The sequence below is a fragment of the Apodemus sylvaticus genome, chromosome 17 (genome assembly GCF_947179515.1).
Source record: "Apodemus sylvaticus chromosome 17, mApoSyl1.1, whole genome shotgun sequence".
Taxonomy (NCBI): Eukaryota; Metazoa; Chordata; class Mammalia; order Rodentia; family Muridae; genus Apodemus; species Apodemus sylvaticus.
This window is the reverse complement of record NC_067488.1, coordinates 69,802,815-69,815,165: the sequence shown is the minus strand read 5'-3', so window position 1 is coordinate 69,815,165 and position 12,351 is coordinate 69,802,815. Positions and strand designations below refer to the sequence as shown.

At 44.4% G+C, this 12,351-nt stretch overlaps 1 protein-coding gene across 3 annotated transcripts in view; it reads left to right on the top strand.

Moving 5' to 3' along the window:
* Positions 1 to 12,141, top strand: part of Atf1 (activating transcription factor 1) — a 35,838-nt gene extending 23,697 nt beyond the window's left edge. For all 3 annotated transcript variants that reach the window (XM_052161101.1, XM_052161100.1, XM_052161102.1), the window contains 4 exons: positions 2,264 to 2,394; positions 6,768 to 6,947; positions 7,022 to 7,181; positions 10,718 to 12,141. In XM_052161101.1, coding sequence (XP_052017061.1) covers positions 2,264 to 2,394; positions 6,768 to 6,947; positions 7,022 to 7,181; positions 10,718 to 10,862 — 616 coding nt within the window. In that variant the 3' untranslated portion in view covers positions 10,863 to 12,141. The remainder of the gene's footprint in view (positions 1 to 2,263; positions 2,395 to 6,767; positions 6,948 to 7,021; positions 7,182 to 10,717) is intronic.
* Positions 12,142 to 12,351: the final 210 nt, after the last annotated feature.

The window sequence follows — 12,351 nt, the reverse complement described above, 5'->3', positions numbered from 1 at the left end:
TATTCAGTGTATGACTGACATAAAATGTAGCTAGCCCAAAGTATATTATAATGATAAGTACTAAACAAAAAGGCTCCTTAGCCCCCAAGGTTTCTTATGGTTTAGGTCTCTGTAGATACTTGTACTACTTATTTTTGGGTTTTTGGAATAGGGTATCACTGTGCATCTCTGATTGACCTGGAACTCATAGATCCGCCTGTCTCTATCTCTGGGATTAAAGATGTGTATGCACTGCTAAGTTCAACTTTATTACTGTACTTTAAAAAAATTCAACAGATACTTATTGAATTTTGTGTCCCAACTTTATGTGTGTTTGTGGTCTTAGAGGCTGTACATGCCTTTAATCCTAACACTTAGGAAACAGAGGCAGGTCCTCTTGAATTTGAGGACAGCTGGGGCTATACAGAGAAACCTGTATCAAAAAAAAAAAAATACAAAAAATGAGAAACAATAAAACAACAAAAAGAAACAAAAATCCACAAAAACTATGGAGTTGGATGTATGTTATCCAGCTCAGCCTGTCCTGAACAGAGTACAGTTGATTGCACAGTGGTCCCTGGAGAAAACAGGTTTCCCTCTCCCAGCATTACTGCACATAAATAGTGTCATGGTTGGGAATCTGTCCACTTGCCCTTCTTTGTTGAGATTTTTGCTGGTTTGGATTGAGTTGGTCCTGTGCATGCTGTCAACAGTCTGTTCATGTGAGTAAGGTCCTGTTGGGTGTGTCTGAAGATGCTGTTTCCGTGGATTATCCTCTACCTCCTCTTCCATGGGTCTCAGAGCTTTGAGGAGAGAGATTTGATGAAGATGTTTCCATTTAGGGCTGAGAGCTTAAGTCTCTGCATACTGTCTCTAAGTTGTGGGTCTCTGAGAATCCCCATCTCATGTGATAAGCTTCTACAATGAAGGTTGAGGGACGCACTGATCTGAGACTAGCCTGCTAAGCTCACTGGAGGGCCTGGAGAGATGGGCTCTGTGGTTCTGCAGGCGTCACAAAGGAATGGAGATGGGCTGGAAGGAAAAGCTGAAAGCAGCAGCTGGAAGCTAGCCTGACATTTTAGTCCAGTGAGACAGTAGGTGAAGGCTATGGCATGGTGAAGAACGAACACCCATAATCCTACACCGTGGAAACTGAGACAGAGGTTTGCTAGAAAATCAGTGGTAATTTGGGGCATAGCGCCTGGTAGTGCCCAGCCTTGCCGTGTGGAATCATGTGAGTTCTCATGAGTTCTCATGAGAAAGAGCCCTCTTTCGGGATAAGTTAGGGAAGCATCCTGATTTCCTTCCTGTACTGCATCCCCTTGAGTTCTCCAGGAACCCCTGCAGCTGTGCTGTCTTTATCCAGGGCTCTTGTTTCCAAGGCAGTGTCTGGGGGTGTGGGAAGGTTTCTTGACATTCTCTCCAGTTGGAGTCTCTACAGGCAGCTGTTTTTTGTTTTTTTGTTTTTTTTATATGAACCTAGCTTCTCTAAGGGACTTACTCTTAGACAAGAGGGTTCCATGTCCTAGTAAGTAGATCTGGGCTAAGACTGGTCTAGTGGAATTGTAAGACCTTCTCTCCAGCAGTCTCTCCAGGAGCCTCCCTGGCTCCCACTTCTCTCAGCGGGCTGGGCCTTGCAGTGTCGACCAATAGCTTCAGCAGCAGCTGAGGCAGTTGCTTCCATGTTCTGGGTGCTTCTCTGGCTGCAGCCTTGGGTGTAGACGTGTGTCTTGTTCATTATCCATGTCGAGCCCTGTGTCATCTGACAGCCTTAGATTACTTAAATGTTGTATAATTCCTGACTCAGGAATCACTTGAGGGTGATTCACACTGGAAGGAGTTCTAAGATTTAAAGCATTCTCGGCAACAGCTCTTAAGACAAAAAACTGTGTTGTGATGACTGTGCGTTCTTGTGAGTCTGGGACCTGGTTCAGCAGCACACTGACTTGAAGACCACATACTCTTCAGGAGAATTCAAACAAAGTGATTCGATAAAGCTTGCTGAGCTGATTTAGGGCTGGCTTCTGCTCTTGGTTAATTTCTTTCTGTCTTTTGATGTGGCCCTTTGCTGTGTGGTCCAGGATCATTTCATATTTCCAGGCTAAGTAATCCTCCTGCCTCTGCCTGCCAAACTGAGACTAAAGGCGTGCACCACCACTGGGAGGATCACAGGGTGGGGCTACACAGTCAGAAAGAGGGAGTGTGGGAGAGGAGAGAGTGCCTAGTGGCATCCTTTGTGAAGACCTTGTCATTAGCAGCATTAACACAGTTGTATTTATTACAGGAAAATTTTGAAAGACCTCTCTTCTGAAGATACACGGGGCAGAAAAGGAGACGGAGAAAACCCCAGCATTTCTGCTGTTACTTCTATGTCTGTGCCAACCCCCATCTATCAGACGAGCAGCGGACAGTACAGTATGTATAGGGTTTGTCCCCACATGATAGACACACAGGACGGACTTATGGAAAGAAACGTGTACAGAAAGACCGCCATATTTTAAGTGTTGACTGTTAGCATATAGGAAAGACACATGAAGAAAGTGCTTTTCTGCACTATCTCATTTCTTCCTTACAACAGCTTTGTGAGGTGGGCGCTGGGTAAAATGGAGGAAAGATGTAGAAAGGTGAGTGCTTCCTCCGGGTGTGGCAGCACTGCTGTTATCCTAGCACTTGGGATAGGATACAGAGGTGTTGACGGCCACCCGTGCTACATAAAGAGGCCCAGCCAAGCCACTGTGTAATGAGACTCTGCCTCAAAACACAGTGGTCTCCTCCTCACTCCCCAAAGTTAGATACTGTCCCTAATGTCACAGTTATGCTTGTAAGTAATAGAGCCAGAATGTCTATCTGGAGCCAGACATAGTATTTCCCCAAAGTATGCACCTTATACAAGTCCCTTGTACACACGCTTATGTCTGTGACCTTAATACTGGTGCAAATTAGTGTTTTGGTTACTTTTTCTTTTTAAGGTTTATTTATTTCTTATATGTAAGTACAATGTAGCTGTTTTCAGACACCCCAGAAGAGGACATCAGATCTCATTACAGATGGTTGTGAGCCACCATGTGGTTGCTGGGATTTGAACTCAGGACCTTAGAGCTGTCAGTGCTCTTAACCGCTGATTCATCTCTCCAACCCTCCTCCAGCCCCCCCCCCCCCACTTATATAATAAGAATTAAACAGGCTGGAGCGATGACTCAGCAGTTAAGAGCACTGACTGCTCTTCCAGAGGTCCTGAGTTCAGTTCCCAGCAACCACATGGTGGCTCACAGCCATCTGTAATGAGATCTGGCGCCATCTTCTGTCATGCATGCAAAAAGAACAGTCATGCATAAATAAATCTTTTTTAAAAAAAAGAATTAAACATCATAATTGAATTTCCAGTTTGAAATGGGATCCTTTTGCTTACTAAAAATGGCATATGATATAATTAGCAGGTATAATTGACTCTTAACCCCATTGGTTTTGAGATGAGGTCTCACTGCTGCCCTGGCTGCCTCTCAAGATTAAAGGTGTATGGCCACACCCAGTTGCTTCTAACAGTTTTTAAGTCTCTCATGTTTGTTTTCTAGACCGGGTTTCTATGTAAAACCCTGGCTTACTTGCTCTGTAGACCATGCTATTGCTGAACTTAGGAACTTAGAGGTCTCCCTGCCTCTGTCTTCCTAGTGCAGGATTAAAGGCACTTGTCTGCCTCCGCCACCTAGATCAGTTTTTAAATTTTTCAAACACTAAAGTTGAACAAATTTCAGTAGCATACATATATTTATAATCTTTTAGGATACTAGAGTTAATGCTTTTCCATCACAGAGCTCCCTATGTCTTCATTTTTAACTGTTGCTGTTCTTAGGTTTATGTTGGCTGAAGTAGAGGGGGGCTTCAGCTTGCAGTTCCCTGCTCACCTTGGAGGTGCTACTCTGTGAACTTTCCCCCAGTTTTCTTGGCTGTTCTTCTAAAATACTTACAATAAGGTTCACTCTGGGAGTTTAGATAGGTGTGGTATAAATACACTCACCACAGTCTGCTTGGCGGCTGAGCGTAGCTCAGTGGTAAAGCACTGAGTTCCATACACACAGCTGAGGTTCAGTTCCTAGTACCTTGGTGAGATAAAGGTGAGAAGGAAGTCTGACTGGCACCTCCCATGAAATGGCTGCCCCACCTGACCACCTTGTAGCACTATAACCACTGAGCCACACAGCTTCCTGAGTCACCACCTTGTCCATCCTGACAGCTAACTACTGTTAGTACCTTCATTTCTCTTCTCTGCTGTAGCTAAAGCTACTGATTAAAGTGTTAACTAAATGGGCATGGTGACCCACACCTGTAATCCCAGAATGGGCGGGGCAGGAGGCCCAGGGGTCCAGGACCAGCATTGGTTGTGGATCAGGTCTGGAGTCAGCTTGGAATGGATCCATCCTGTCTCAAACCAAACCAGAACCTAAAAACTAAAGTGCTGAGTAGACTCTTGCTCTAGTCCTTGCTGTGGCTTTCTGTTACACTGAGGACAATATCCAAGGCCTAAGGTTTTTTTTGTCCTGGCCCTCCAGTCTGGTCACAGGGGTTTTCTTGCTATGCTTCCAGCCCACAAAGCCTGTTTTCATTTTCAGGATCTTGGAAGTTGTTATCCTTGATCTGGCTTTTCCTCGTGCAGACAGTTACATGGCTACCATCCTTAGTCCTCTTTTTAAGTGGGACAACTGTTTGCCTTTCTGCGTGCCTGCGCATGCACATGTGTATGTGGGTGCATGAAGATGGGATGCCAGAAGGGGGAGTCAGGTGTGCTCCTCCTTTGATCCCACCTCTTCCTCTGCTCCAGGCTCTCTCCCTAGTCCTGACACAGGCCGCAAGCCCTGCAGTGCTGTCTCCACAGCACCTCAGAATTAGAGCTACAGGTGTACACAGGACACCTGACTTACTAAGTGAGCGTCGGGCTCTTGGCTGCTGCTCTGGATTGTGCAGCCAGTGAGCCGTTTCTCCAGCCATGGCACAGCTCTGAAGTACACTCCCATGCTTTAGATCTCATTACCTGTCTAGAGTTCTCTGGACATGGAAGAAGGGGGGGTGGGGGGTGGAGAGATGGCTCAGCAGTTAAGAGCACTGACTGCTCTTCCAAAGGTCATGAGTTCAAATCCCAGCAGCCACATGATAGCTTACAGCCATCCGTAATGAGAGCTGATGCCTTCTTCTAGGGTGTCTGAAGACAGCTAGACAGCTACAGTGTACTTACACATAATAAATAAATAAATCTTAACAAGAAACAGGGAGCAGTGCTTGCAGAGGTGACTGGAGGTTGATGCTGGTGTGCCTAAAGCTGAATGTGCATCCTCATCGTAAACGGACTGCACTGGCACCTCCCAACACAGGTGTTTAAAGGCACAGGAAAGGAGAACCTGCTCAGACACTTCGGCAAGTATTTCAAGCAATAAGTGGAGATAAGTACAACACAGACTAGTGTTAGGGCAGCAGAGTCCAGGAGGACCTGTGGGACTGCAGCCACCAAGCCAGGGCCGCTGCTCCGGGGTTGACATGTGTCTCAGTCAGGGTTTCCATTCCTGCACAAACATCATGACCAAAAATCAAGTTGGGGATTCAATCCCAGAATTCTCTCTGCCTCATGGACGTCCCATCTTTTACCCTCTCTGTAGGCCATAGTTTTCTTATCTCTCTGTGGGGTGTAAGGTGTGTAAGTCTGTACGTGGGGTTGATTGCGCGGTTGAGCTCCTGGGAAGTCATTCTCAGTGACAACCCTCCAGTACATAGACAGCTTTGTTTTGGCTTCCTGGTAGCCAGAGTATGAAAGAGGAAACATGATGTACATCTCAGGCTTGTCATTTAAGAAAGCACAAACATAGGTTAAGTGTCTGGGACTGTGTTGTGGTCCACAAGCTGCTTTCTGATGACTTTATTTTTAGTAGGTGGTAAATGAATACTTTACATTGTTTATCTTCATCCCCTCCCCCCTAAATGGTTTCTCTGTGTCGCCTTGGCTGTCCTGGAACTTCATAGGTCAGGCTGGTCTCGAACTCAGAGATCACCTGCCTGTGCTTCCCAAGTGCTAGCATTAAGGGCATGTGCCACCACTGCCCTGCTAAAACACAATATTAAATTCTTCCATCTTTTTATCCTATGCTAGCTAGCTTTTGGTGGTCTTAAACTCATGATCCCACTCTCTGTACCCCCTTAGTGCCCGGATTACAGGTGTGTCACCATGCCCAAAAAAGTAAAATATTTATCGGCTATAGAGTGAGTCTTGGGCTACATGAGATACTGCATACCCAATACTCAAAATAATTAAAAAAAAAAACCTTAGCCATTAGATAATTTCATTTTCGCCCAACATGTCTCTTGAAACATCAGCAGTTAACATAAAGTGCCCATAGTTTCCGAAATGTGCTCTTTTATGATTTATTATGTAGTATATGGGTAGTATGTCTAAACCATAAAATTTTGTATAAAGACATTGCTATTCCAGTTTTGTTTGTTGTTTTTTTTTTTTCCTAGTTTACCCAAAGTGGCCAGTGATTTAACCTGCATTCAAATCTATTTTTAAAAATTTGTGCCGGGTGGTGGTGACGCGCGCCTTTAATCCCAGCACTTGGGAGGCAGAGGCAGGCAGATTTCTGAGTTCAAGGCCAGCCTTGTCTACAGAGTGAGTTCTAGGACAGCCAGGGCTACACAGAGAAACCCTGTCTCGAAAAAACAAACAAAACAAAAATTTGTTTGTCTTATGTCCATCTTTGAATAGTGTATTATATAGCCTTATGACTACTTTCTCTCTTTGGTTAAAGTTGCCATTGCCCCAAACGGAGCCTTACAGTTGGCCAGTCCAGGCACGGATGGAGTACAGGCACTGCAGACATTAACCATGACAAATTCAAGCAGTGCTCAGCAAGGGACAATCCTCCAGTATGCCCAGACCTCAGATGGACAGCAGATACTCGTCCCGAGCAACCAGGTGGTTGTACAGAGTAAGTGTGCTTTGTTGTCTACAAGTGGGCGCACAGCTAAGGCAGTCTCAATAACCTCACCTTTGGCTCTACAGCTGCATCAGGAGATATGCAGACCTACCAGATCCGTACCACCCCATCTGCCACATCACTCCCACAGACCGTGGTGATGACTTCTCCTGTGACTCTTACATCTCAGACAACAAAGACAGATGACCCCCAACTGAAAAGAGAAATACGGCTGATGAAAAACAGGTAAGTAAGTAGTACAACATATTCCAGAGTGGGTAATATTCCAGCGTGGACAAGGTTTCAGCACATCTCAAAACAGTCACACATCACCTCATTAGATAATAGGAAGGAGGTTTGCATCACCTTTGGGTTACTGTGTGGTGGGTTCTGTCCAGTGGATATATATAAGTATTGTTGATCCTAGTAGGCGCATGGGTATCGGTCATCCCAGTGAGTCAGTGACGTCATTGTACAGCCTCCTGTAACTGCATTTGTCGGGGATCTTACATCTAACGTGGCCTCACTGGATACTACATGCATGTTCTATACATTCATGAAGGCATATATACATACATTAGGCTCTATATATGTAAACATAAATGAATTATCTTAAAAATTGAAATAGCATTGCTAGCAAAGCTTTTCAAACAGCATTGTCTTTTTGTTGGGTTCACAGTGAAATGGCAGCGATATAGGCATACCCTATAGAGTCTGTAGTGTGCTACCATAACCACAGCACAGCAGTGTGGGCCCAGCATACACAAGCTGTGCTGACTCACTGGTACACTGAAAGACAAGACACATGCTGTGATGTAGCAAGCTGGCGGCACCAGCCATCACCTGAGCCTGTAAGCTATAGCGGCTCCCCTGGCTGTGAATGGCTGCCCTGGATTACACTGCCGTTTGCTGACCTTTACCACACAGAGTGACATTCCATTTCACTGTAGTTGCTCTGTACATGCTGTGCTGGGTGATAATGGTTTCCCCAGGACAGTAAGTAAGTCTGTGTCAGCTCACACCATCGTCACCAGTTAATTCAAAAGATGGCCTGTGAGACCAAGCATTGCTGGTGTTACAGGTTCGTGCTGCCACCTGGGATTTGTTTGTTTGTTTTTTGAGACAGAGTTTCTCCGCTGTCCTGGAATTCACTCTGTAGACCAGGCTGGCCTCGAACTCAGAAATCCACCTGCCTCTGCTTCTGCCTATGCCTCCCAAGTGCTGGGATTAAAGGCATGCGCCACCACTGCCCACCTTGGGATTTTTACTGAGTGCTGGAGATCTGAACTCAGTTCCACACATTTGCCCAAGAAACCAACTAAATAAACTTGCGAGCCTTCCATTATCTTTAACTTAATTATTTGTGTGTATGGATGTTTTGTGTGTCTGTGTACCCTGTGCATACAGGGTCTGTGGATGCTGAAACAGGGCATTGGGTCCATGGAACTGGAGTTACAGACAGCTGTGAGCTGCCATGTGGGTGCTGGAACAGAACCTGGGGCCTCTAGAAGAGCAGCCGATGTTCTTAACCTGAGTCCTCCCCCTTCTTCTCCCTACCTCAAGATTTATTTATTTTATGTATATGAGTATACTGGACTGGGCAGTGGTAGTGCACGCCTTTAATCCCAGCATTTGGGAGGCAGAGGCAGGTGGATTTCTGAGTTTGAGGCCAGTCTGATCTACAGAGTGAGTTCCAGGACAGCTAAGGCTACATAGAGAAACCCTGTCTCAAAAAAAGAATACACTGTAGCTGTCTTCAGACACACCAGAAGAGGGTATAGGATCCCATTAGAATGGTTGTGCCACCATGTGGTTGCTGGGAATTGATCTCAGGCCCTCTGGAAGAGCAGTCAGTGCTTTTAACAACTCTGAGCCATCTGAGCTCTAGCCCCAGGAAGATTTCCTAAACAAGATAACATTCAGTGAAATTAATGTTTTGGGTTTTGTTTTGGAACATTTTGAGCCCTTCTGAGCCAGAACTGTAGTTCTGGCTATCCTAGAGTTCACTTTATAGAAAATTTGAAAGTTAATGTATAAGCTATAGAAATATCAGATGTCAAATTAGTGGATTACTAAAATATAAAAATAGGTAAGGGCTTGATGTATAATGAACAGAGAAGTCTTAAGAAATTATAAAAAGGTGCCGTCCTTGAGCACAAGCAAGGGTCAGGTAGGCATCTATAGAGAGAGCAGTTCCCGAGGCTGCATCCCTGCACCTCATGCATGCCAGGAAGACAAAGCTGCATCTTGGATGTTCCCAGCAGTGGGGCTTCCTAGGCAGAGTCAGGACTGCTGTGTTGAGTTGCTCACTGCATGTGACAGGGTAACGCAATCTCCCCGCATGTTAGATGCACACCCCCCACTTCGCCTGTACAGCACACTGTTACAATCTGTTGACCACAAGGAGTCCTTGCAGTTCATATAAAGAGAGCTGTTGTAGATACAGAGGCAGATGGAGTGTGTCTAGAATTCCTTCTATAATGGAGTACTAGAGGGAAGGAAACCTAAAGGTGGTCAGTAAACAAGAAATTAGCCATATTTTGTGCATGCACCTGGACAGTCTAACTTGAGTCATTAGACTAAAGTTATTAAGGATTAGGGATTGTGGAGCTCTGTGCTTTCATGCAATTCTAGATACTCTGGCCAGTTGGTTTTAAATGAGCACATCCAGTAACCGGTATGAAAACGGCATGGATTCATGTTTGCTGCAAGCCACTTACTTAGAAGTTGGGAGTGGTGGAGAGGTGGCTCAGTGGTTAAGACCTCTGACTGCTCTTTCAAAGGCCCAAGTCTGATCGCAGTACACAGTAGTGGCTGACCATCTATACATCCAGTTTCAGGGACGAAGAAACACCATCTCCAGGCCTCCATGAGTACTGCATGTGCTGGTACACAACAACAAACAAAAAGGTTGTGGTGATTCAGCCACCAACCAGCTGCCTCACTTGGAAGGCTGTAGCAGGAAGATTGCATGTTCATGACCAGCCTGGACTAATGAAGGTCTCGTTCTAAAACAGGACAAAGGCTGTGGTGAACTAGCTGTGACATGTGTCTGTAGTTGCCACATTGAAGATGCTGAGGCAGGAGGTCTTCAGAATTTAGGGCTAGCCTAGGCTATAGAGCAAGAACTTGTCTAGAAAAAGCACTAATTAGAAGCTGACTGGATGATCCAACAACAGTGGGTGCCTGGCAGAGAGCTGGCAGCAGAGCAGTGAGGCCTCTTAGGGTGCTAGAAGTGGGTCTCAGGAGGGCTGTGCAAGCATGTGTCTCCAGAGCTGTAGGCTCCACACTTCACATATGTGCTCTGACCAGGAATGGCAGCTCACAGAATCCTGGCAAGGCTGAGGTAAGGGGATGTCTAGGCCAGTCAATCTAAAGGAAATTGTCCTAAATTATATGTGGGTGTGTGCAGATACCTATGAAAGCCAGAAATGTCTGATATCCCGTAATTGTAGTCACAGCTACTATGAGTGCTGGGAACTGAGCTTAGGTCCTTTACAAGAGCAGCAGGTGCCACTGAGCCAGCGCTGCTTCCCACCCCTTAGCTGAGACCTTAATTTTTCAAATGGAGGTTGGAAGTAGTAGCATGTGTTTATAATTCTGGCATTGAGAAAGAGAATGAGGCAGGAGGATTGCAGATTTGAGGCCAACTTGAACCGCACAATAAGATGATGTCCACTAAGCAGAGTCAGGAATAGTGGGGGAAGAGGAGGGAGAAATCCCTTCCTCTTTTCCCTTGAAGGGTGTGGCGTTTCCCTGACATGTCCCCTTGCTGTGTTTAGAGAAGCCGCCCGAGAGTGCCGCCGGAAGAAGAAGGAGTACGTGAAGTGCCTGGAGAACCGCGTCGCCGTTCTGGAAAATCAGAATAAAACTCTAATAGAGGAGCTAAAGACTTTGAAGGACCTTTATTCTCATAAAAGTGTTTGATTCTTTAAAGAGAAAGTATTTTTGTGGACTTTTAAGCTTAAAAATTAGGTGGATTACTTTTTAGTGAGTTTTATAAATTCAAGGGTCAAAGAAGCTACTTTGTATTAGGTTTTCACAAGCAGACATGACAGGGTGAATGGGATGACCTTCAGGAAGCTGCTGGCTCAACTGGAAGCTGGGGGTGGGGGACCGAGAGCTTGAGGAAGTGGACTTCACCAGTTGGAGTTGAAGTAATAGTCAGCAACGAGCATGGCAGGTGACATTAGTGAAGCAGTCGGTTCCTGCTAAGTCTGTATTTCTTTCTGTTCCCTAAAACTTGCCTGTGTGTGTGTGTGTGTGTGTGTGTGTGTGTGTGTGTGTGTCTGTCTGTCTGTCTGTCTGTCTGTCTTATTTCTGCCAATAAATATAAATTACAAATGTAAAAGAAAGCATAAAGCGTTAATAAGTATGTAAATTATGTGGTCTGATTGTGTCGTGTTGTCAGGTGTGTTAGATGAGTTTTTAGCAGTTTTGTTGGACTTGATTGATTTTGGAGATCTCCTAACCAACGTGAGGTCCATCATCCAGTGGTGGTGGTGGTGGTTTGTGACTTTTTTTTTTAATCAGAATGGAAAGAGAACTGTCTGCAAGCTTGACAGTTTAATAGTTTGGTTTTTGCTTCCTCTGATAAGGGCAATTTTTCCTAAGTACATAATAAATTGTTGGTTTTTTTTTTTCATTCTCTAATCCTGTATGCAGTTGAAGATCATTATTTTGTGCTTTAACAGAATGAAGTGTTTACAAAAGCCGTTAAAATGTTTTAAATAACCTGAAGATGCACACCAAAGCTTTCCTGAGGGATTTTATAATCATATTACCATAAGGTTTGTCAGGTTCTAAAATAGTTACTGAGGCAATCTTACATTGAGACTATTGTGTAATGTAGCCTATGGTACCTTTATAAAAGAAGTGACTGCCGATATATTTTTATAGTGAATCTTTATAAATTCTAATGTTGAGTTTTTAATGATTATTTTAAATGTTTATATAGTTTGTTTAGTAAAAAAAATTTGTATCTCAAAGTATCATTTTTATATTATGAGAAGAGTAAAGTTTTCAATTGGCTGATAATTGCATTGTACGTTTTATATAAAGTTTTATCTAAAGTTCCAGCTGTGGTCAATACACCAGCATTTAACCTCTGTATTCTAATATGTGTATACTTGGAAACTGCAAAACTGTTGTGTGCCTACCTAGTATGTTTCATATTATCTATGAAATTAAAGAACATTTGATAAGATTAAGTTTTCCAAATGCAAAACATAATGTTTGACATATGAATGCCAAGCCACCAGCAGCCACTGTGTAAGATACAAGAACTTTTAACCTTAAAGTGCAGCCAAATTCTAAGCCCAGGGTCTGGGTGTGCTTTACAGTAAGGTACACTTGTGTTGTGATTCAGGAAGAAGCACTTACAGTGTGTTCAGGAAAGCTGCTGTTCTGTGGGGAC